The following is a 23,867-nucleotide window of genomic DNA, read 5'->3' on the forward strand; positions in this document are numbered from 1 at the left end:
CTGGACATGAGCCGTTGCCAATGGCAGCTTTTGGATGTGGTTTCTGCTCCGCTCATGGGAATAAAGCGAAATGAGGAGCCTCAGCGACCGCGTCATCCTTAATCACATACAAACAGCGGGGGTTCAAAGCACAGTAGATGCCCCAGAAATGTTTTATTTTGGCGGGGGGGGGGGGGTGCAAGATTTTCTAACTTCATGCCCATCAATCACAGGTGGATTCCCCTCCACATTTTTGGATGAACCTTCATGAACGATTTTCGAGCATAGACGGGGATGGGGGTGCTGTGGATGCTCCCACCTGCCCCGATCTCATCAATGCTCTGCATTTTTGGCTCAGAAGTGCATTGTCACTCATTTTTTTTGCCAGTTGCATCAGAAAATGCCATGAAAAGCCTCCATTTAACATGCGACGAACCTAACTGCAAAGGGATAGGGAAAAGTTCCCTAGCCTTCCTTTTTAGTACTAAATAAAAGTGTGACAAGTGGTTCAATATTGGCAGTATGCTGATTGACTGTGCAGACTAAAGCGAACCACTTTGGCCTTGAGGGTGATTTATTATGTTTGGACAATGTGACGTGCTTTGTAAACACTGCAGAAAAAAAAGTTTATCAGTAAAGAGGTGAGAGGAGGAAGAAGGGTTTGTACCTTGCAAAAAGCTTTGTTCGTGTCGATATGAAATCAGAAGTGAACACAGTCAGCACACCCTGCGAAAATGAAGAATAATTTATTGAAATTTATTTCATCACAATCATTGAAAAGATCAATTAAAAAAAGCATACGCCGGGCATCCCAGAAATATAGATTTACTCTTTCAAAAGACAATGACGATATGCAAGCCACAGTTTGGTCCCAGGATTAAGAATGAAAAGAATCTCGAGAAAAGTGGTCACTTAAGTTTTAAAAAAGACATCATTTGTTCTGACGCTTATAACACACATAGGCTTTTTTGAAATAAGACGAGAAACATTAAAAAATACAAGGTGTATATACAGTACGACCAATTTCTGTGATCCTTGGCGTGCAGCTTCCTATTATTACAGTAATTATCTTGGGGGGAGAAAAGTCTCCGTCATGGCGTTCCCCTGTCCGAGCGGGATATTTGCCGCTATTATAGTGTGATGACGGTGCCATCTTCCTCCACCCCTCCCCTTGGCAGGGCCAGGCTGTGCCGCGGGTCCGTTTTCAGCGAGCTGAGGATTTTGTGCAGGCTCCCGTTACTGTGACGGAGTGCCGGATTGCTTGCGTGGTAGGGCAGCTGGCTGCCGGGTTGATTTTGCTGGAGGTTCAGGTCTCTGAGGAGCTGATAGCTCAGACTGCTGTGTTGGTGGTGCTGCGAGCCCCCGTTGAGGCTCGTCTGAGAGTGAAAAGAAGCGGTGGATACGACGGAAGCGGGGCGCGACGGAGGGCTGGGCGGCGCCGCCGGACCCGACGTGGCGGCGCTCGGCGTTTGCTGTTGATGAAAGCGAGACGCGTTGGATGCCAAGGAAGCGTTGGACCTCCGCGACGGCCGCTTGAGGCTGCTCTCGATGACGATGTCGGTCTCGTCGTCGCTCTCCAAGTCGTCCTGGTAACCTTGGGCGGCGGAGGGCGGCGCTGCCCCCGGGGGCGCAGACAGAACCGGGTAGCCGGTGGAACCGCTGCTGTCCGAGGACTGGCCCGAGCTCCCGGAGATGCGACTGCCGCGCACCACATTGTTGCGCTGGTTGACGGGCTTGACGGTGACGATGAGATTGTGGCTGTTGGCAATCATCATGTCTGTAACCTGGTCCAGCGATTTCCAGCTCACCTCGATCCCGTTCACTTCCAGGACTTCGTCGTTGACCGCTAACAGACCCGTGCTTTCCGCCAGCCCACCGGGTACCAGCCGGGATATGAAGATCCCCGGCACCTTCTCCAAGCCGTGGGGTGTCACGCGGACGCTGGTTCCATCCCGGATGTAAAATCCCAAGGGTTTGTCTGAGCCGTGGCGATAAAGTCGAACGCGGCGATGCGATTCCGGCAGGATGTCCACGTCGATAATGGAGGAGACCGGCCGGAAGTCTTGCGGCATGCCGATGCGGATGTGCGCCCTCTTTCGGTTGATGTCGTTGTTGCGTAGAGCCGCCACGGTCTTTTTCTTGCGGGTGATGGTGTTGGTGCCATAGTTAGCGTAATCCATTTCTTCTGCAAAGATGAAAGGGGGAAAAAAAATTACGAAAGGGAAGTACACCTTTAAATCCCAGCTCCCGCCTCAAATCGCACACAGATGTACTCCCCAGGAATTTTCCTTGGAGAGTCCTGTTAATCATTCCCACAGATTGTACTGGCTCTTATTACGGAGGCCCTTAAAGAAAAAAAAACTTCAAAAGCCGTGTTGTAAACAAAGTTCAAACTACAAGTTAGAAATGACATGGTGATTGTATTCACACTGTTCAGGAAGGAGAGAGGCGTCTATGTCGAGGAATCGCTGAGTGTGCAGAGCGTTCCCGTACACGCTCTATATCGAGCGATCCTCCTTTCAGATACCAGGAGGCAGCTCTGGGATGACTAAAAGTCTTTCCCACCCAAACACAGCTCAGCTTCTACAGTCAATGTTTTGGTTTTTTTTAGCACTCTTGATGGATGTCCTCCATTGGTCTTTATCATGATTTAGCCTTCTCGACTATCTTGACTGGATTTCTCGAAATCAAGGCAGATCAGGATGTATTGTTCCAAACTGAACTAAAACGCTGAGGGTGAACATAAGCCGCACCGAATGATGTCAAGATTGGACCGAGAAGACTATAATAAGAATAATAAGAAAAATAAGAAAACCTTAATTCGTCTCACAGTGGAAAAATTCCCAATTTACAGCAGCAAAGTTATGAAAAGAAGAAAGCAGAAGAACAAAAAGTATAGGAGCTGCTGGAAAGGCAGCCACTCTCGCGGCGCCATCTTGAAGCCATAATAAAATAAGAACAAAAGAATACAACACAACACATAAGACACAAACAGTCATTCAATCTTTTATTTTTTTTAATGTATTTTAAATTTAAATCAATTAGGATTTCGCATTCCAAGCCATGCAGGTACAAACTGGAACACTTTGTTGGAAACATACGATCCCGCAATGGAAACACAGGGCAGATCAGGATTAAGCATTCGATACCATGCCAGATTGAACTGGAATACTGAACTCATTCAGTACCAGCCAATTGTGGACCAAGTCTGAAAAGACGTTTAAAAACGTCTTTGGGAGTGAATGAGTTAACGAGTTTGTACGCTATCGAGACGAACAAAATCAGGCTTTCCCATTCAGATCGGCCTGGTGCGTTGAGTGCCATCCTGCTGACATTCGCTGTGCTGGGGATTTCAAAATCCCCAAACCACGCCGGATCGAACGGGTACACCGGATGGAAAGGTTCACCCTTAGCCCGCCCCTCGAAGGAAGAGGTGTTATCTAAATGATGAGTCGGAATATTTTACAGGAAACTTGTTGGAAAGATCTCTCTGAGGCTACGAGAAGTTTTGGAGAAGCCAGCTGACTTTACACTCTTCCTCCCTTCTGTGCACCTTTTTGAAGACGGGGCCAAAAATGACCCCCACCCCCCCTAAAAAAAAGGGTGAGTCATTCAGCAAATAACGCAGGTGTCCCGTAGCAGTGCAAGTCATCGTGTTTTTCCAAACGGTCTCAAATCAGAGATGTTCACTTCCTGTGTCCGTTTCCTGTCTGTCTGAGGAGGTAAGATTAGATAGTGTTTTTTTTTTTTTGGGCTCTCCTCAAACAAGTCCATTCCTGTCGCGTTCCACCTCGAGGTGCATCGCTTCACTCGTTTTTTGTCCCCAATCAACATGCTTCGACTCGCTGCCTCGTCTCTCTCATTGTTATCTTCTCCACCGTGAAGGTTTCCATTGTCGGATTGTTCCGACAGTTTCTGGTGGAATGTGGTTTTTAAGACCCGAGATGTTCCAACAACCTGAAAAGAGGATTCTTTTCCGCACTGTTTTGAGGCCGCAAGATTGGGCCTTGCAACCCCACGCAAGGTCAGAGGGGACGAGTTGGCTTCCATGTGAGCATGCCCCCCCCACAGGAATGTAGTCAAAAGATACCGTCGATGAACATGATCAACGCCTCTTTACACGCAGGCTAATATTTTTAAGACAAGGTAGTTCAAAACGAATATAGCCCACCCACCCTTCCGCCCTACTCATTAAAAAAAAAAAAAAATCTCCTTTCGAGCCACCCCCCGCCCTCACATGCTGCTGGCCGGCCTTCACACACTCGCTGCTGACATTAGGGAAATGAACTGTGCCTTAAAAAAAAATAAATTAAAAAATAGCGAGAGTGTGAAGCACATGTGTCAACAAATGAGCTCCTGCTAACTGCGCAGGAGTCACTCGGTGACATACTGGGGCCAGACCACGCACCAACGCTTCAGCCTCAGCTGGGTGGGACATTTGGTGAAAAGTTGGAGGTAGTGTGATATTACCTTTAACGGATGGCAAAAGTCAAACATGGCACTTCTCTAATCGGTGTGCTCAGACGGTTTTGCTTCCACGCGGATCTTCTAGACCACATCGTAAGCAGCAAGCAGTGACATGCTGTCCAGGCCGTCCAGCCCGTTTCGACCCGCAGCCCCATTCATTCGCATTCCTGCACCCCAACAACCCCTTGGACCGCCTCCCCTTCTCCTCAATCTGTACCTCCCTCACGATGGCGTGACAAAGTGCTGAGTGACAGAAGAGCCCATAATCACTGGAACGGGGGGGGGGGGGCATAGGGTAAAGCGCGAATAGTGCAAGCATGAGGTCAGTAAATGCTGCGGTAGTTGCAGTAGTGGTCGGCTTCATTCCGTGCCCCCCCCCCCCTTCAAACACCACATTTCAATCCCAAGCAGCCAGCTCAAAAGTGAAATGCGCTCTTCTGCATTTGCTCAGGATTTGGAGGAGTGTATCATGAACCTGCAATTTTGAGCACTCTAAGCGAGGGGTGATTGCTTTGAGCCAAACGGACACATACTGGGGGAGAGGGGGGGGAGGAAGAAAAAAAACAGGGGGGCTATATTGAGTTCACATTGGAGACATCACGGGAAGACTTGAGTGCGTGTTTAGAGATTAAATTGCTGCCAAGGCAAAGCGAGTGGGGGGGAAAAAAAAGGAAAAAAAGAAGCAACCCAGACAGAGCGAAAAAAACTTGAAACAGGCAAACATATTTGACATTCTTGCCTGGATGGAAAATATTGGAGGGGCTCGATAAACCAAACGAAATGTGTTCGTGCCAAATACGAGAACACTTCACGGGTTGTGGCGCAGGTGTGTCCCCTTCGGAGAATGTAAGTCAACACCAAAAGGAATGTCCTCGTCTTCTGGAATGATCTTATTTTGAAAGGCATACCTGAGTGCGCAATGTACTGTACCTGGCAAGGCGGGGGCGAATTGAGTTCAAACCGCAGATTAAATTGCACTCTCAGTGCGATATGAAGAAACAATTCTAAAATGTCAACTTTCAAGACAGTTTCGGGACGCCTTGTGTCGGATAAATCTTCACGGTTGGCGAGACGTTTCCTCTTTCTTGACGTTCACATTGACAAATTCATTATGCCTTTGCCTCCGCTGTCCCCGGCGTTCAAAGTTTTTGGTTTAGCAATCACGGAAATGTGTTTGGTTGTTTTTCGGCGGTGCGTATTTGTTGATAAGGAAGCGCTCACGAATCAGGTTGGTCAGGTGAAAAGAATGCGCGGGTGACAATGAGCACCAACAGGTTTTCTCGCCCGATAAAAGCTGATCGTCTTTGCACGCGTGCTGTTCGGAGGCATATCACACCGACTGCCCTCCCCCATTTGTGAGCAGCCCCCACCCCCGCACTCGCTTCCCGAGCAAATTTCCCGGCACATCTGGGACGACTTAAAACGAGGCAACCTTGGACACACGGGGGGGTGGGGAAGGGAGTTTCAGGTTCTCCGTAGGTGCCCGTAGGTACCCCCCAGCGACATAAGCGGTTCACCGACAGCGGTTAAGGGCAAGCGTAGGGCGCTTCAAGGAGTAGCGGACACGCTCAACATCGAAGCAGGAGCATTCCCTACACCACAGGTGTCAAACTGGAGGCCCGGGGGCCAGATACCGCCAGCCACGTCATCTTATGTGGCCCGCTGAAGCAAATCAAGCTTGTCAACTTGCATGATGTTTGCTTGACCAAAATTACATCTCATATTTAATAAATAAAAGACATATCATAAGCATTGTATGGAACCAAACCCCTCATTCCAGTAATTGAAACAATAGTGAGCCATGAGGCGTTCCGATTGTTTTACGTACAGTTCTTTACAAAACGGCAGGCAAAAACCACTTCCGAGAAGAGAACACGAACTAAAGAGGGCAAAAAATGATGAGGATGCAGTTAAAAGTTAAATGACCATCATTTTTATTCTTTACTCTTGTTTTTTTACATGATGCACAACTCTCATTTATTGCGCAATAATGTATTTTTAACATATTTGTTACATATTTTGATGCATTTTTATGCTTTAGAAAACATTTATATCTGAATTTGGAACGAATTAGGGCATTTACATGGAAAACTCGTCTCGACTTACAAAATTTTCTAGTTTATAAATTTCTTCCAGAACCAATTAATTTCATAAGTTGAGGTACCACTGTAGGTGCCTTCTGTATTCCTGTTTTATAATAGAGGGTTTAACCTATTTTTAGAATTGAAGTACAGCATGTTCATTCAAAAAAAAGTGGCCTGTACAGTTAATTTGAATTCATTTCTCCACTTGAATGATTTCCCTTGGAGAAAAAGTGGTTTTGAAATGGGAACCACTCGGAAACCACTCAGCTAAATTCCTTTGAAGACATTCGTGGAGGATGAAGCGAAACGTAGCTGCGGTGGAGACCCGGTTGCCATGAGGAGAGATAGTCGGAATAAACACACGTTCATACTAAAGCGTTTGGTTGCAGCAGCAGGAGAGGCTGAATGGAAAAACATAAAAATAAACAATGCCCCTATTGGATGTCTCCCTGGCTTTAGCTTAACAGCTCAATAGCTGCTAATTGTAGCCGCTAAAGTAACAGTGATCCACAGAGTTCGTAACCTCCGCGGCTGGCTCTCTCTCCCCGAGCCCCCCACCCCACCCGCCGGAGTCACTTTCTAATCTTTCTGACAGGCTGGCTGGCAGATGACAGACAACAAGCAGACAAACGGGATTAGCAACACACATGCAGCGGGAATGCAAAAAGGTTGTGAGGTCCGACCGAAAAGATTAGTTTATCCGATACCAATGAACAAATGACTCATTTCCTTTGACCAACAGGTGACGTGTTAGCAAGGGACGGCCTCGGAAGATAAGACAATATTTTTTTTCTCCCGCCGATTAAAATACTGTATATCGAAGCCCATGCGGGATCGATGTGACAGTATCAAATGTCACTATTGTTTTATTGTAATAATTCGACTCTTCATCAAACAAGTCGTGGTTTAGTGAAGTCATTTTTTTTCGTTCGCCAAAGGGATTCGCAATATTTGAATGTCGTCATGTAACGTGTCGAGACAGCGACATCAGACAGCGTGACACGGGGTTGTCCAATTATTATTATTTTTTGTTGCGCCCAAAAATCATGATATTGCTAACGCGAGCAAAATATCGCAATAATAGTGGATTACTCGCCCAAATATGTACGATATTACAACTTTTTACCATTCGCGCTCTTCTGTCCCAAGGTAGCGATCGAGTAGAACGTAGCAGCACTAAACTATGACGTAATGTGTCGAAAGTGCAGCCACATCTGGAGACCTTCAGCACATTTGCTCACTGAAAAAAAAAAAAAAAAAAAAAAAGGAATCAAGCAAAGACGTGCGTATTGCAACTTGATTTGTGTCCCGCCAGGGAAAATATTGTTATTTCAAGTTCAAAGAGGACTGTCATGTTCTCATAGATCCAATAAAAGCTTTTCCTTGTTGCCACGCTAAACCTTCACCTTTGAAGTTGACTCGGCGTGCGCCTTCTGCGCAAGTCAACTGCCTGTAAAATCTGGCAGCCCCCCTGACCCCCCGCCTCTTTTCTCCCTGCATATTGATGTTCTGTTCCGATGGCACAGACACAGAATCGGGGCCAAAGTCAAGCCCGCGACTTGAAGGTACGGCGAGACTTTAACCTAAGAGTTGGATTTGTTCCGTTATCAAGCTTGTAACTCCTTTTACCTGTAAATCCAGTTAATGAAATTAATTGAATTTCGATTGATTGGTTCCGGCCTCCCAAACCCCCGACATTTTTCATTACAGAAAGTAGCAATGTATTTGAAGTGCTCACACTCGCTGTGACAACGAGGCACTCTAAAGCGGCAGCAGACTATCTGAAGGCAAGATACAAGATGCATTTTTTGGGGGGGGTTGTAGGCAGCTAGCAAACAAGCTGCACGTCGCAATTGTGCCGCATAACTGCTGATGCGAACGGAGGCGTTCAAATTCTTATGCAGAGGGGGAGGGGGACTTACTCAAACAAGTCCTCATTTTTGCCCTGATTTAAACACTATGTCGACACAGTTGAGAACTACGTAGTCCTCACTCTTTGCGCTTGTTTTCAGCCACCATCTTCAAGAAACAAATCTCTGAATCCACTTGACACTTTCAGGACAAACGTTGAATCAGTCGTACTTTTTGTTTGTTTTTTTTGCCACCTGTGAGTACTTTTGCCACCCGAGCCTAAATCTCTTGCAGCGCACCGATTGAAGAAATCCTTCCCAAGCCTGCCACTCACACTTAGACCTGAACCAAAGGATCACAAGCAAAGATCACTTCCTGAGCGTGCTGACACACATCCTCGGCCTCTTCCTGCCTTCCCCCGCCTCCTTTGCTTCACTGACTCCGTTTGCTTACTTCATCTCCTCGGCCTGCCCGCAAACATGTCAGTGGGAGTATTTCCACACGAGTTGTCATGCGTCTATTGTTTTTCACCGGCTCAAAGAGTCAGAGCCCGCAAGGGTCCTCCCGACGCCGCGCTCCTTTTCCTTCCTCTTCCATCCTAAAGTGCTGAGGCTGTCCGATTCACGCTGCCAAATAGGCAACCCACAAAAAAAGTTGTTTTGGTGCATCGAACAATAATTCATGGACGAAAAGATTTGCGCGTCCGATCACAGTGGGAGTCCATCCCCCCCTTTCCTAAAATTTTGACCCTCTCATATAGCCATGATGCTAGCCACTTGTTTCTGGTGATGTTGTACTGTCCGGTCACAATAAAATTGGCTCAGTTCGAGCCAATCACAGCCCTCTGGTGTTACAGCAGTACAATAGTCAGGCTGGTAAAGCCGGGGGTGGGGGGGGGGGGGGGGTTCAGGATGGGAGGGGGTGTTAGTGCGACAGCTTGTCCCGTTGTTTTAGCCTCATGACCTATATACTGTATGCTTGTTGAGCTGGATACTCATTGGGGCGCTAAACCCCACAAAAGGTGACGTCAAATGAGATGTGGAAATGTCCACAAAAGGTTTGGTAATGTCAGGTTCTTCTCCAGAGGAGTCAGCCAATCCTCCATGAAGCATCTCCAGTTGGTCCAGAATGCTGCTGCTCACCTCTTGACTGGTACTCGTAAGAGGGATTACATAACTCCTACTCTGGCATTGCTTCACTCGCTCCCTATACACTTTAGAGTTCTTTTTAAGATCCTATTATTTGGTTTTCAAATTTTTAAATGGCCTCTCTGCGCTCCTCCGCCCCTACACACCTGCCCGGTGCCTCAGGTCTGCGGACCACACATTATTAGAGGTACCAAGAACTAAGCGGCAGCTCAGAGGGGACCGAGCCTTTTCCGTTGCTGGTCCCTTTCTTTGATGACCTCCCACTGAACATTCAGCAAGCCCCCTCGCTGCCCATCTCAAAACTCATTTGTATTCTTTGGCATTTGACTCGGCATGACTCAGACTTGATCTTAGTTTTACTGTTTGGTGCTTTCTACTGTTTTTGTAATTAATTTATTGTTTTATTGTTGTATATATGATATTTGCTCCATGTCCAGCACTTTGTATACAGTGGTGTTTTTTTTAAAGTGCTCTATAAATGTAGTTGAGTTGAGTTCTGACATGGCCACCACAACCTGGCTCAGGGATGGACGTCGTACCCACGAAAGGATCCGTGACTGCTCACGTGAACACAACCAACATTGTACAGAGAAACAACATCAAAACAACGGGCGGGCAGAGTAAAAAAACATACTTGTGATCTGCAGCCGTGCATAAAAATTGCCCAGCCTTTATCGAAGGTACATGCGTTTGTGTACTCTTAGATGAAAAGATGGTGCGCGCATGGATGCAATCTTGAGGACATAAGGGCTCTGTTAACTTATTCAAGTACCAGCCAATTCTGGACCAAGTCTGAAAAGACGTTTAAAAACGTCTTTGGGAGTGAATGAGTTAATCCAACCTCCTCGGGCTTTCTTATGTTTGTGCCTCTGAATTTAACAAGGCAGTAAGTGACCTCACATGCTTCAAAGGAGAGAGCAGGACGGCCCTGTGATAGAATATACAGCGCTCTCAACGTGCACGAACGTCTTTTATAGAAGCAGCAAGGTGGGCTGGGTTGCCAGCGCAGCCGAGCCGAGCCACTTTGTAATTACGGCCTCCCAAAATAGCCCTTCTGCGCGAGTAATGCGAGCGAGTTCACATCCCCCCACCCGTCGTTTGGATGCAGGCCTATGGGCGCTTTAAAGATTATTAAGGCTTGAATTCAAAAGGTTCTTTCAAATACGTGCAAGGCTATTCTTCCAAGACAGGCAGAAATGTTTAACTCATGCCTTTGCGGCTGAGCGACATTTCAGATGTATCGTTACAGTGTGCCAGGCCTGGCCTGCTTGGAGTTGAGCTGTAATTAAGGAGGAGCAGCAAGCGAGCGGCCTCCGAGCAAACCAGTAACTCCTCCCTCGCAGAACCCACTAAAAACCCACTGTGAGCCCAGCTGCCTTTCTTCACTGACTCACTTCAGCCTTATTCAACCATGGTCCTGCTCTAAAGTTTATCTGGGGACTTTCCCGAAGAAGGTCAAGACTCCTGGGATCAGGACTCCAAATTTCAGTGTCAGGAAACTGGATCTTTTTGTTCTAAAAATCCGGACAACAAAGAAGCCTATATTCCCCAAAAAAAAGAAAAGAAAAAGAAAAAAAAGCCGGATCTTGCACACAGTCAGCAGATGATTCAATGCGGTATGACGTAGAAAAGACTTGATGGACACCAACAACAGGATGGGATCACAGAGTCTCTGGTGTTGACCTTCACACTTCAGTCCCCAATACACACAAGCATCTTCGCGTCTCTGTTACGGGTCTGAGCCTACCTCCCAAAAAAAAAAAAAAAAAAAAAAAGTAGGAAAACTGCCAGGTCCACTTCACCTTCCTGAAAATCCCCCAAAGAACTAACTTTTACAGGAACTACCTAGTCTCTTTCAGCGCAGAGTTTCTACCCTTACGCTGGCTCCGTGACAAGTCTGATACTACCTCCAAAGGCGGAAACTGCCACAGGGTGGACCTCATCCAATCGCAATTTCAAGGTCACTTTTTACCGACACTGCGAAAGCGTGTCAAAAGTGGGAATAATATCGGTCAGTCCAGGCGTGTCGGGTGTTAAAACTGTGTCCTTGCGCAATACCCGTACACCGCCTTGTTCATGGCTCCGATAGGGGAAAAAAAAACTAACAAACTTGGGTTTGTTCTAATTAAGGCTCATCCATTCAACGAATTATAGAACAAAAATAAGTCTTGAAATGAGTTCATTGAAAATGGTTCCATGTTTCGCTTGGAGCTAGAGCACTGAACAAGAGTTTGCAAAATCCTTTTTGCACGGCCAGGCTGTTTGCTGGCTTTTCTAAAATTAAAACATGACGTCAGACGCGTGCGTCAAAAATCAATTTTATGCACCCATGAAAAAAAAAAAAGGCCCAGAATAGCAACAGAGCACAGCTTTTTTTTTCTTTTGCGCTTTGAAGTTCAACACTAACTCGGGAAGTTGTTTTATTTGTAGCTTAAGGAACAACTAATCACCACATAGAGAAAAACAGAGATGGGATAGAACTAGGTCAACTGCAAGTCATATTCACAGAGTACACTTGATCGAGTGTGAATCTTAACGTGGACCAATATATTCCCATTCTCAATAATTTACACCACGGTAGAGGTGGGTTGTCAATGGTTACACACGTCGAGTGAGACTCGACTTTTAGACCACTCAATCAAAGAATAAATATGGAGTTGTGCAGAAAAAAAGGCAAAAACCGAATCAACGAGGTCGTATAGCTCCCCTGGACCACAAACATGAAGCTGCGCATGTTGCCACCGTCATTAAGATCATATAAAACAAGTCCTCGCAGGTCAGGAACAGCCTCCGCAGGAACAGCCTCCACATATGGGAAGATCAGCTTTCGTGAGTTGACATCATCTGCTAAGTTTCCAGACTTGAATCATTCTGAAACACTGTTTCGATGCTTCAACAGCTGTTTTAACCCTTTCGGGGACGGCGGTTACTACAGTGGACAGCTTATCGGGTCATCAGGTTACAGGTTATCATCTCCGTTTTCAATAAGGGCGTGTGTGAACCCCCCACTGGTAATGAGACGATTGATGAAGAAACTTGTCAGTCACCAATCGAATTTTGGAAGAACGTGCTGGCAGCTTAAAGCAAACGCCTGAACTATAAACCAAAACCTCCAACTAGCCCAACAATGTCTGGAAATTTCCCTGCAGGGGAGTAGGAGGCGGAATGAGGGGGAGGTTGGTGCTGGGCGGGTCACGGTTCAAAGCGTGGTCGTAAAGCAATATGAAAAGCCTGAAGGAGACACAAACACCAACCAGAGCTTTGGCAAACACAACAAACCTAGCGAGTTTAATGAAAAAGACCGGGGGGGGCCTCCCCAGTGGCGGTCGTGGAGGGTGACGGTAGTAAATGATCACAAGCCATCCGAGTCAAATTTTCAAATGGCCGCAGATTCACGTTCTTTCCTCTCCTGCTTATTTACAAGACGGATCGCGCTGGGATTTCATCAGTCAGAGCGAGACGGCACCCCGCTGTACGTCGCGGCCCCATTCCGACTTCAAGAGGCGTTCGCACACTTTGTCATCAGCAAACCTGCTTCCAAGGAGGGACCTGGATTTATTCTCTAGCCACGTGCGCACGCAGCTGGTGGGAAGCGTTCCAACACACCTTTTGGGAGGGGAGCCATGCTGAAGCCTTTCCAGAGGTAGCTTGGGGGTCTGTGCTGCCGCCTTGTGCTTCAAAGTATCCCGGTGAGCAACCCGATAAGGGGGAAAGAACCAACCCCCCCCCCCCCCCACCGCACCACCCCAGACCCTTGCAAAGAGCCATCAAGGACACTCCTCTTTTTTTCTGCATACGTTTCACGTCTCTATATCCGCTGCCCTATTCCAAACATCCATATTGTTGGCCCAGAAAATTCATAAAGCCGAATAACGTTTTTTTTTTTTTTTGTGTGTGTGTTTGTTTTAACCTTGTGCTTACAGGAACTTTTACTCTTCTTCAGACACTCAACTTCCTTTGCGGCAAAAAATAGCCTTGAAACCACAGGATGGCCCACGGTGGATTCAGCCTGCCAACTTTCTTCCTCCTCAGGAATGGCGCTAACACCAGAGCTCGCGGGTGGGGCGGCTACAGCCCCACATCAGGAATCTGTGTAGCCCCAGTTCAGCCAATACAGTGAAACTCCTCTACAACGAAATCATGTTTGCAGCAAGACATTTTTCACAACAGGGGGCTTTTCACTGTAGCAAATGTTATCTCAGATGTAAACACACACACAAACGTATGTGTGTACTCTTTAGTTTTATTCCAATACGTAGTGCATAAATATGACCATACACTTATTTGACACTTCATATAGCCAGTGTAGAAAGAAAAAAACGGGAACGAAATTGCGAAATTTATGATCAGCATTTGCTTTCACTTACATCAATTTCTTGCATAATGTCTTTTACTTTGCTTCCTCCAGCTTTCATTTTTATTACTTTTATCCTGTCTTCAAACGTGAATGCTTTTCTTTTCTTAACTCCTTGGTCTGCAAATGTCCGTTTCGTAGTCATTTTAGCAATGCAACGTTCAAAATGCATCTGAAAATAACAATATCAAATGATTCCTGGACTACTGTGAATGTGTAAACCAGTAGAGGCCGCTGTGGCATGCTGAGGTTGGATTAGACTTTTGCGGAAGGCTTGTTTTCATTGTAGTGAATCTCGTAGCGAGGCAAGAGCAGAGAAAAAGATTTCGTATAACGGAACAGGGGGACTTTTTGTCCTATGGAGAGCAGAAAAGTGGGAATGGCTTTCATGCATGAAAATATTTTTCACACTAGGCGGTATTTTCGCCCATGTAGGTTTCATTGTAGAGGAGTTTCACTGGATTCTGAAATCTATTTAGAAAATATTTTCGAACACTCGCCTGACTTGCGTGCAGGCAGCGTGGAATCGCTTCCCGCTCGGTGACGTTGCGGATGAGCGTGTCAAGTCAAGTCAAGTACAACTTTATTGTCAAATGTGCTGTATGGGCAACATTGAGCACAGATGAAATGTGTATCATTGTCCGCCTCTATGTGTGCCCTGCGACTAGCTGGTGAGCAGTTCAGGGCGTAATCCGCCCTTTCGCCCTGTTCAACCCCCCCAGGAGTGATAAAAATGCGGGAGCTGTTCCTCGACCCTTCTTCCTGGCTGCTCTTGCTTCCACTCGGGACTGTCTGCAGACGTGGGCTTTGACAACTGACTCACGCTTAAGCTCTAGTGTCTGTCTCTTTGGGTAGCTAAATGCTTGAGGAGGGGTGGGGGGGGCAGTTGGGAAGGGGGTCAGACAGATGAGGTGAGCCAAAGGCCTGAGAGTTTTGCTTGCCACGATACTTCTGAGCTTAACTCTTCATCTGTCCAGAAACCTTAAGTAGGAGTTCACAAAGGATATCCTCGGACGTTTCACTGCAAATCGGTAGCACCTTCAAATACTGGACACACCAGAAAATCCTGCTCCTGCCCAAGAACCAACAAAGAACTGGCTTCACAGCCGTGTCCTTTGAGCTTCAAGCAGCTGCGGTATGCCACAAAACTTTAAAGTACCGTACAGGCATTGTTGAAAGTCATATTTTAGCACAGCTAACCATTACTTAAGTGAAAAAATAAAGGCATTCTAGTCAGCCCAAATGGAAATAGAAAACCAACAAAACACGAAAAAAAAAACCTAATCTTCACAGAACAAGTCGTTTTATAGGTTGTACATTTCCAGGCGTTCCAAGCGCTACACTGTGTCAGTCCTCGAATAAAACAGGACGGAAGGTGAAATAGCACCTTGTCGCATTATGTTTGTCATCCATGTCGCGGTTCACACACAACAGCGATATAAGATAAAGAGGCTACAGTGCTTGACCTCTTCTGTACCCGGTGTCAAGAACCGATCATTATCTTTCATTACTTGAACACGACTATAAATAGAAAAAGAACAAAACAGGAACGCCTGCTTAAGGGACACCACAACCTCTAATCAGATGGAACCAAGAGTCATCACATTCCCATGCCTGGTATGAGGAAAGACGGCCTTCACTCTCATCGTGGTATGGCGAGCATGCGAGTTAATCATCCCCTGGGAGGCTTCAAACATGCAAAAAAAGCAACAAAGCATGACCGGAGTTTTGTAGAGATTCAAAGTTGTCGTTGTCTTGTCATCGTGTGCCGAAACGTAATCGGCGGCGGAGGTGCGGGCCAGACGGCCGCCATGGCCAACACCTGCCCAGAAATCTACCGGCCGTTTGGGGAAAAAGGCCCCTATTTTTTCCAGAAATTCCCGATGCCCCTCCCCCGACATCCAGCTTGTGTGGACACAAGCGCAAATTCACACGAGCCCTTTGGCATACAGAGAGAGGCCAGACGTACACCGGTTGGCCGCGTCCAAAAGCACACACAAAAGGACACGCTAAAACTCCGGCGGTGCGCGCCAGCGTACACCGACAATGACGCCAACAAAACAGAAGATAATATGATGGGAATGTACGGAACAAAAACAAGTTGGGTCCAAGACAAGTAAGCTAACGTCCCTACCCATAGGAAATTGGATGTCTACCTGCGCTCTTTTCGTGCTTCAGAAAGGAAATAATAATAACTCCTGGCGATCGAAGTGCAACAAATGGGCGCTTATCATCATTTGGACATGACTTTTTTTCCACAGTGTTATGAAATAAAAGATGGAGGGAGGCTGCGAAAACATTTAGCGCTTCCTCTTGGCTCCTCTGTCAGTTAAACAGTCACATGAAGGTCAGGCTCTTATGCAATGCAATGCTGACCCCCTCCCCCACCCCCACCCCAAAAAAAACATGTCTCCAGCGATGTTTCTGCTGTTGCCCGAGTACCAACTAAAACTTGGACTGGCTTCACTGCGCTGGCTCCCGTGAATTTTGTTTGATCCCAGAGCAGCTGCGTTCGGTTGCAAAGTTAAGCAACAGCAGTTTGGTCCGCTCATCTGCACTTGCTTCCATTTTTTTCTTTTCTTATCAGTCTTTCCGATTGTCTTTGGCCTTGCCGCTCTGTTTACGTAAACATTCAGCCTCCCCAGTCTCTTCCCTTTGTTAAAAGTTTAATCGGAGCTCAACCGTGCGGCTCCCCGGCGCTAACCGGAGCTAGCAAAACAAGCGGCGGTGTTTTGCTTGGGCAAAACCATATCTGCGAACTCACTCTGTATATCGTTTGTTATCGCGGAGGATAAGGGTAGATCCTGTGTGGATTAACGTATCAGAAAATCCCCGGTCCCAAGTTCTTTTACACCCAACGTAGAAGCGGAAGGCCAAAATATTTTAAGATGAAGGGTGACGCAAAGCTATCTAGCCCGTGTATGAGATAATTGATGTGTTGCTTCTCTCGACGCCAACACCTGACGGCGTCTTTCTGATTAGATAACAAGACGCCATTTACAATAAGAGACGGGCATTGACTGGAATGTGTGTGGCGTCTTAATTAAGACGGGAATGTTGGCCGCAACGCCTGCTCACTTTTGCTAATGCCGCCATGTGGGAAACTGTGTAGTGGCGTTTGTCTTGCCCTCAAAGGCTTTTTGTGCAGTGGTCTTGCTCACTTAGGTATCTTATTATAGCGTCATTCTCAAAATATTGCAATTACGTAAACTGGCGCAACATCGTATCGCGTTTTCTCTTCAGATGGCTCGATATCAACGCACCCCATAAACGGGTTTTCTTTCCATGATATTCGTGATTGCACAATGCCTGAATGGTGGGTGACTGATATTGTTGAGAAAAGATCACAAGATTACAAGAGTTTTCTTCAGTTCGATGGAACCGTTGATGGCTTTTCTTTCTGCCACGACGATTATCACACTCTTGTCTGTGTTGATACTGCTGTTATCATTGGGAAAATAATTACAATCGTGGACTTTTTCTTCAGTTTGACGGATACCGTGGTGTTTTTAAGGTTGTTCTAAGACAGGGATTGGCAACCCAAAATGTTGAAAGAGCCATATCGGACAAAAAAACCCCCCAAAACAAATATGTCTGGAGCCGCAAAAAAATAAAAGCCTTCTATAAAACTTACAATGAAGGAAACACATGATGTATGTATGTAAGAGACTGGACTGTCTCAGAATTGTTTGTTATTTATTCCTTTGTTGTGTGTAGATTTTATTTTGTGATTCCTCGCTTGATTTTTTTGTTTTGGTGCATTATTTTCGCTTTTCTTAGTGTCAGTGAAGTGATCATGAATTTCCGTTTTTCGGAGGCCGTCTTTGAACGCCTCTTGAGTTGAACGAGAGGAGAGAAGGCACGGAGTCGGACGCAGACGTGTTTGTGTTTGTCGAGACTGTTAAAAGCATAAATAAAGTGTGCGTCTTAAAAAAAAAACAATACCACAGCTCTCCTTTTTCGGAGCTGCAACATCTATATCTATTTGAGCTATATTAGCCTACTATCAAAATATTTTTCCATTTTCAAACATTTTTAGAAAAGCTCCAGGGAGCCACTAGATGTCGCTAAAGAGCCGCATGCGGCTCTGGAGCCGCGTGTTGCCGACCCCCGTTCTAAGATATCAATTATTGACACATGCAGGTACATTTTTTTGAGGACGGGGAGGGGGGGGGGGGAACTACTGTATATTTGGACCATGTTACTGTGAAAACTGCACATTTATGTCACCTTTTTTGCCTTTAGTCTGCCGCAATGAGCAAGGAAGCCTTTGGGCCAAATGGATCTGGGTTAGATTAGCTTCCTGTCCCCAGTTAATTTTGGCCCAAAATAAACAAACGTAGGCAGCCCGCCCTCATACGGCCACGTCCCAATTTACAGGATTTGTCATCGAAACTGAACAACAACGTCGACAAATTCACGCAAAAGGCGTCACGCGCTCCTCTTTTAGCCAGATGAATTACGAAATGCGTCAGGAAAACAAAGAGCCTGCTCATCCCGCTGTGACGGTGCCACTCTTCTCACCATTTGAGCTCTTCCTCATCAAGCCAGCAATCACAACACGTCATTTTAGCGCTCCGCAACATTTTTGCGGCTGACGCGCGTATGGGGCGGCGGCATCGCGCCGGTGTTCCTTTTTTGGCGCAACGCAGACTGGCTCCACTTGAAAGTTGAGGCGGACGTGCTCGTGAATGCATGCAAACAAGCACGCAGACAGGGGAAAAAGGTTAGTTAGCCTTTTTACGCTGGTTACCCAAAGCAACATGTTTTGCATCGCAAAAAAAGCAAAGCAATGGAAGTAAGTATTCCATAGCCGGAAATGTAGGCTAGGAATGTTTATTTACTCGAGGAGATGAAACCTATGAGCCGTGAGGGCCATTTTTGGAATAGTACAGTAAAAAAACAATGTACTTCAGTAGACCTTTCAGGTATTTGGATTTTTTTGGGCTTTTGAGTGAGTCAAAGCTGTAAAAAGCCAGCTACGGTCTTTTATCCAGGGCTCACCGTCTGATCAGCCACTGACGCGCTTTCTTTGTTGTCTTCCATTATCCCCCCACCGCGGGGTAGCAACAGGTATCCTTTTAGCCAGCGCGTGTGCCTCTGATCTCCCCAACAATGGCATCCCCTCTTGATGAAAGACGAGAAGATAAGCGTGTGATCTCAAGCGGGAAACAGATTGAAGTTTGGAGTGTTTGACACCATGTGAAAGAAAAAAAAATATTATTTTTTTGATTTGGACAAGTGACCGCCCAGTAAGCATGTTTTCCAATTGGTCCCAATTTCTTTTGTGATGTCACAGTGACGGAGGACGCTGGGGCATCTTGAGTCGTCAGTGCAGCGCATTGTTGCATTGTTAGACAAAGAGGCATGCACGCCCGTGTGTGTGTGTGCGTGTGTGTGTGTGTGTGTGCCAAAAGTGTATGACTACCTCATGCATCAGGGGTGTGCGTGTGTGTGTGAGATGGCGGTGTCAGCCAGTGCCACTCGTCCAGGTCATCACAATGGGCTCAGGGTTGGCGTGCAGACCACCTCCGACATGTCAAAAGACGGCTTTTACACTTTCCGCATTCTTCAGCGTCTCCGAAAAAGTGGACCGCTCTCATGCTACTTGTACTTTTGCTGGGTCGCTGTGTGTGTGTGTGTGTGTGTGTGTGTGTGTGTGTGTGTGAGAAAGAAACGGTAGTGATAAAGTCGAAGCAGAACTTTTGCACATTGTGTGGTAGTTTCAGCTGACTGACTAGCTTTGAGAGTGCTGGAAAATTAATATTAATTAGGCACATTGGTATACCGGGGCTCATTTGCATACTCGTTGGCAGGCTAGTTAGTGGGCCGCCATTCGCACTCACGTTTTGTTTTATTTTGTAACGTCGAAATCAACGGGTGGGCAATAAGACGAGTAGTTCCCACTCGGCTGATGGGGTGTCGTCTATATATACGCGCACACGCACGCAAACGGAGGGAGGCTCGCTTTTCATTCCCATCTTTTGTCCTGCAGTAATGTCTGGTATGCCAGGATACAAGCTTTGCTCAATGACCTGATTTCTATGGGGTTGTGCGTGCGTGCGTGCGTGCGTGCGTGTCCTTCCTTTGGATAAGACACAGGGCTTAACTGGGCAGACAGAAACATCCAGCCAATCAGAGGGCATTAAACACACACACACACACAAACACACACACACGAAGTCTCAGATGAGGTAAACAAAAAGGCCCGACGTAATTGGATTAGGAAATATTCCAACAGGAAACTCGACTTTGGTCCAGCGCAGCTATTCCGAGCCAAGATGCATTTAATGCGATAAATGTTTTCTTTTAAAACGTTGACTGCTTGTACGATCAAAACTAAATAATGAAAAGCAATGGCCATGCGAGGGGTCGGACTAAATGTCATACTGTGTCATCATCGATCATGATACAGTATAGCACAGGTGTCAAACCAAAGGCCCGGGGGCCAGATCTGGCCCGCCACATCATTTTCTGTGGCCCGCGAAAGCAAATCAAAGATGGCAACTTATGATGCTTGCTAAAACCTCGACCAAAATTTAAAATTCTCATTTGTAATAAATACTGTAAGCATTTTCTTTTTACCAAAACCCTCATTACAGTAACTTAAACAATAGGTGAAAGGAACCTTTATTCTTGACTTCTTTATATGGTTTCAGTCATAACGGCCCTGCAAGGAAAATCGTAACTAAAATGCGGCCTGTGACAAAAATTAGTTTGACACCCCTGCGATATAGTGTCAAAATACTGTACCATGATCAAGTTATGATAACGGTGCAGTTTGACAACTGTAGCGCGTGCTAACTGAGCGCTTCACCGTGTAGTAGATGATATCAATCTTTTAGGCCACAAAATCTTTGGCAAAATATTGTTCTTCTAAACAGAGTTTCCTTCAGTCACATAATGTCATGTACTGTAGGTTTTCCTCCAGCATACCGCACAATAGCTCCTCGTGGACCTTACCTTGTCTCTGTATGAAGATCCTCAGCAGAGGGTGCGCAGTGGACACGGCCTTGCAGAAGTTGTCGTCATTATTGATAGGCAGCAGGTCTCCGTGCACGTCGGCGTACCCGATCATCACCTCCATGTTGGCGATGCGGTGGATGTGCAGGATGAGCTTGTAGAACTCCTCGAACTTGCCTGGCTTGAGGCGGTCCACCGAGAAGCGGCGGAACTCGGCGCCGTACTGAAACGATTGAAAGACAGGCTTAAAATAAATAAATATATATATATTTTTTAAAAACAGGGGAGACAAGTCCAATAAAATAAAAAATGAGCTAGTTTACACTTTATGATAAACTTGCTTCAGCCCGAGTTAACTGAACAATCAAGGAGCTTCATTTTGAGCTGTCTTACGCACACAAGAACAAACAGACAAGCCACAAGGTTTCGGCCAGGTCATCATGTGACTCACAGACCTTGGCGCAAAGGCGAGAGATGTCACGTTGAGGTACAAAGGCACGCCTCGCTAAACCAAAATAATGCACCATTACAGGAACAAGCTAACATTAAAAGAACAGAAGAGACACAGGAGTAGTATAAAATGAGTGCTATTTTGTTTGCACAATTACGCAAGAATCATATAACCAATTTATACACAAACACACACACACACACACACATTCCAAGGATATCAATGGTATCATGATACATCTCCTCCTACACATATCACTTATAAAATATGATTCTGACATTTTTCAGACGATACCAATGGTAGTACGATAGATATACATACTATTGCAACAAAACCATTATCTACAAAGTAAATGAAAACTCCCTGTACAATATGACAGTGACATTTTTCTATATCGACTACATACATGAGACATGATGGAATATTCACACAATATTTTGTCAATGATATCAGTGGCATCACAATACGGGGGATCTTGTTCTAATTGAGTTACTGGACAAAAAGCACAGGTGAGATCTATGTCACGAAAGAAAACTCACAGTCTGAAATTGTATTTTTTTTTAAAAACCATTCGAGGTTAAAAAAATTGAATCCATCACATCACAGCCTTCATAGCCGTAAACTAGTCCGAATGTAGGATGGCTGGTGATGTAACACCTGGGAGTGATGCATCCTTCAGTTGAACATTCATCACGTCATGTTCAGGCACGTTTGCCCCCTGCGGGCTTGTCTTCCGTTTTTCATGGCAAATTACGATGGAGATTCACTTTTATCTCCAACAAACCAGTTTGTCAAGCAGCTTCCTCATTGCCTTGGAATTGCATGCAAGAGTCCATGTTTGGGTGGATGGAGGTCAAGCGCACCTCCTCACAAGTGTTTTTGAAGATGCGTTTTCTCCAAAGATATCAACGATTGTGCACTTGCTGTGACATGATACTGTTGGGGGTGGGGGGTTCTGAATAGTATCACAACAATATGGTATGGTGGATATTCAGTTACATAACTATCAGGGTGTATCGTCTCATGTTCTAAAAAAAATGTTAGTGTGTGTGTACTCTGCGACGAACCACCCATAATCATATGGAAGGGCGAGTTACTTTGCGATGGCCACCTCTACTAAATCAAATAAATAAAATGAATCAGTTGGGTTCCAGTGATGTGTCCTAACAATCACTTGTTTTTGGAAATCTACGTAAATCAAAGTCATGGCATCAACATCCCACCGAACACAACAGTTTATTTGATCGTAATTTTAATTGAATAAAACTGAATACTTTGATATTTGACCAGTGATAACATGATGGATCAGAGGAACTGAAGAAATTGCAAAGCCAAATTTCCGCAATATTTGAACAAGAGTATTGTTGTGGTATCATCATTGTGACAATCAGTAATAATGGCAAGAGATCTGTTAATTTTTATCTCATCACGAGTGTGATACTGATGATCAGATGTAGCACAATACGGTCGATTTGACAAGCTCGTGATATTGGAAATGTATATATGTATCATAGACATACAATATTGATTTACCGGAGAAAACGCGCAATGTGCTTTTTGCCAGCCATATCAGTTGTTATCACGATACGGTGGATGCGCTTCAGCCACGCCACGATGACAAAAACGATCAACATTGGATTCAACGGCACAAAAATCGATAATCCCTCAACCAATTTGGTTATTTTTCACGATTCATCTCTTTTGTCAGTCAGCGTCCAAAACAACAAGGTTGAACTCAACACAATGTACAATAATTTGACACATGGCATTCAAACGGAAATACTCCCTAAATTCTGGAAAATTATATATTCGCATTCCCCAGCTCGAAATCAGGTTACAATTCGCCAAAAAAGAAAAATGAATGCAGTATGTCAAATAAGGAATAAAAAATAGGCTTTCCAGTGCAAATACCTTTTCTCACTTTTTCCGCCTACTCGGGAATCAAGTTATCGCATTTTGGCTTTTAACGCCAAACAAACATTCGATCATAACAAACAATTCAATCTCGCCCACCTTGCTTTTCACCTCCACGGCGTTAAGATCCACGTTCCGCAGTGGTTGAGACCGATTAAAGCTCCGGTTCATTTTTGGTAGTTTTAAAAACACACACGAACAGATGAGGAAAGGAAAACTTGTGCCCGCTGAAAAGGGGGCTCCCAAATGCAATGAAGTCCTTCGGGTGTGTTTCTTTAGATTATTTCCGCTCCCAAAAGCTTTTTTTAAAAAAAAAATCGGACTGAAACTCGGCTCCGCCTTTGAGAAGGCGACTTTCCTGCAGAAAAGGTGAAGCGCAACTCGCGGTGTGGAGTTTAACACTTGGTTTAAGTTTTGAAATGACGTCAGCTCTCCAGAAAAAAAGCTGCCTTCAGTGTAACTCGTTTATTACATTCTCACAGAAAAAAATCAAATTGCCGTGTCCATGATCATGCATTGAATAGATATACACTCGATACAGTAACATCTTAAATTCTCTGAAACAGAAGAAAAACAATAATCAACCAAATAATAAAAACTTCCACGCAAGCGAAAACGTGAATTTTCCTAATTACTCTTGTTCATAAACGCAGCAT

The 23,867-nt window shown here is 45.5% G+C and overlaps 1 protein-coding gene across 1 annotated transcript; it reads right to left on the minus strand.

Moving 5' to 3' along the window:
* Nucleotides 1–709: 709 nt before the first annotated feature.
* Nucleotides 710–23,579, minus strand: pard6gb (par-6 family cell polarity regulator gamma b). The gene is made up of 3 exons (XM_086136784.1): nt 23,311–23,579; nt 20,847–21,069; nt 710–2,164 (listed from the first exon to the last, which is right to left on the minus strand). The coding sequence occupies exons 1-3, from the start codon at nt 23,380–23,382 to the stop codon at nt 1,110–1,112; spliced, it is 1,350 nt and encodes a 449-aa protein (XP_085992910.1). The 5' UTR covers nt 23,383–23,579; the 3' UTR covers nt 710–1,109.
* Between the last annotated feature and the right edge of the window lie 288 nt (nt 23,580–23,867).

Source organism: Hippocampus guttulatus, chromosome 18, assembly GCF_054856545.1.
Source record: "Hippocampus guttulatus isolate MCC_2025c chromosome 18, RoL_Hgut_1.0, whole genome shotgun sequence".
Taxonomy (NCBI): Eukaryota; Metazoa; Chordata; class Actinopteri; order Syngnathiformes; family Syngnathidae; genus Hippocampus; species Hippocampus guttulatus.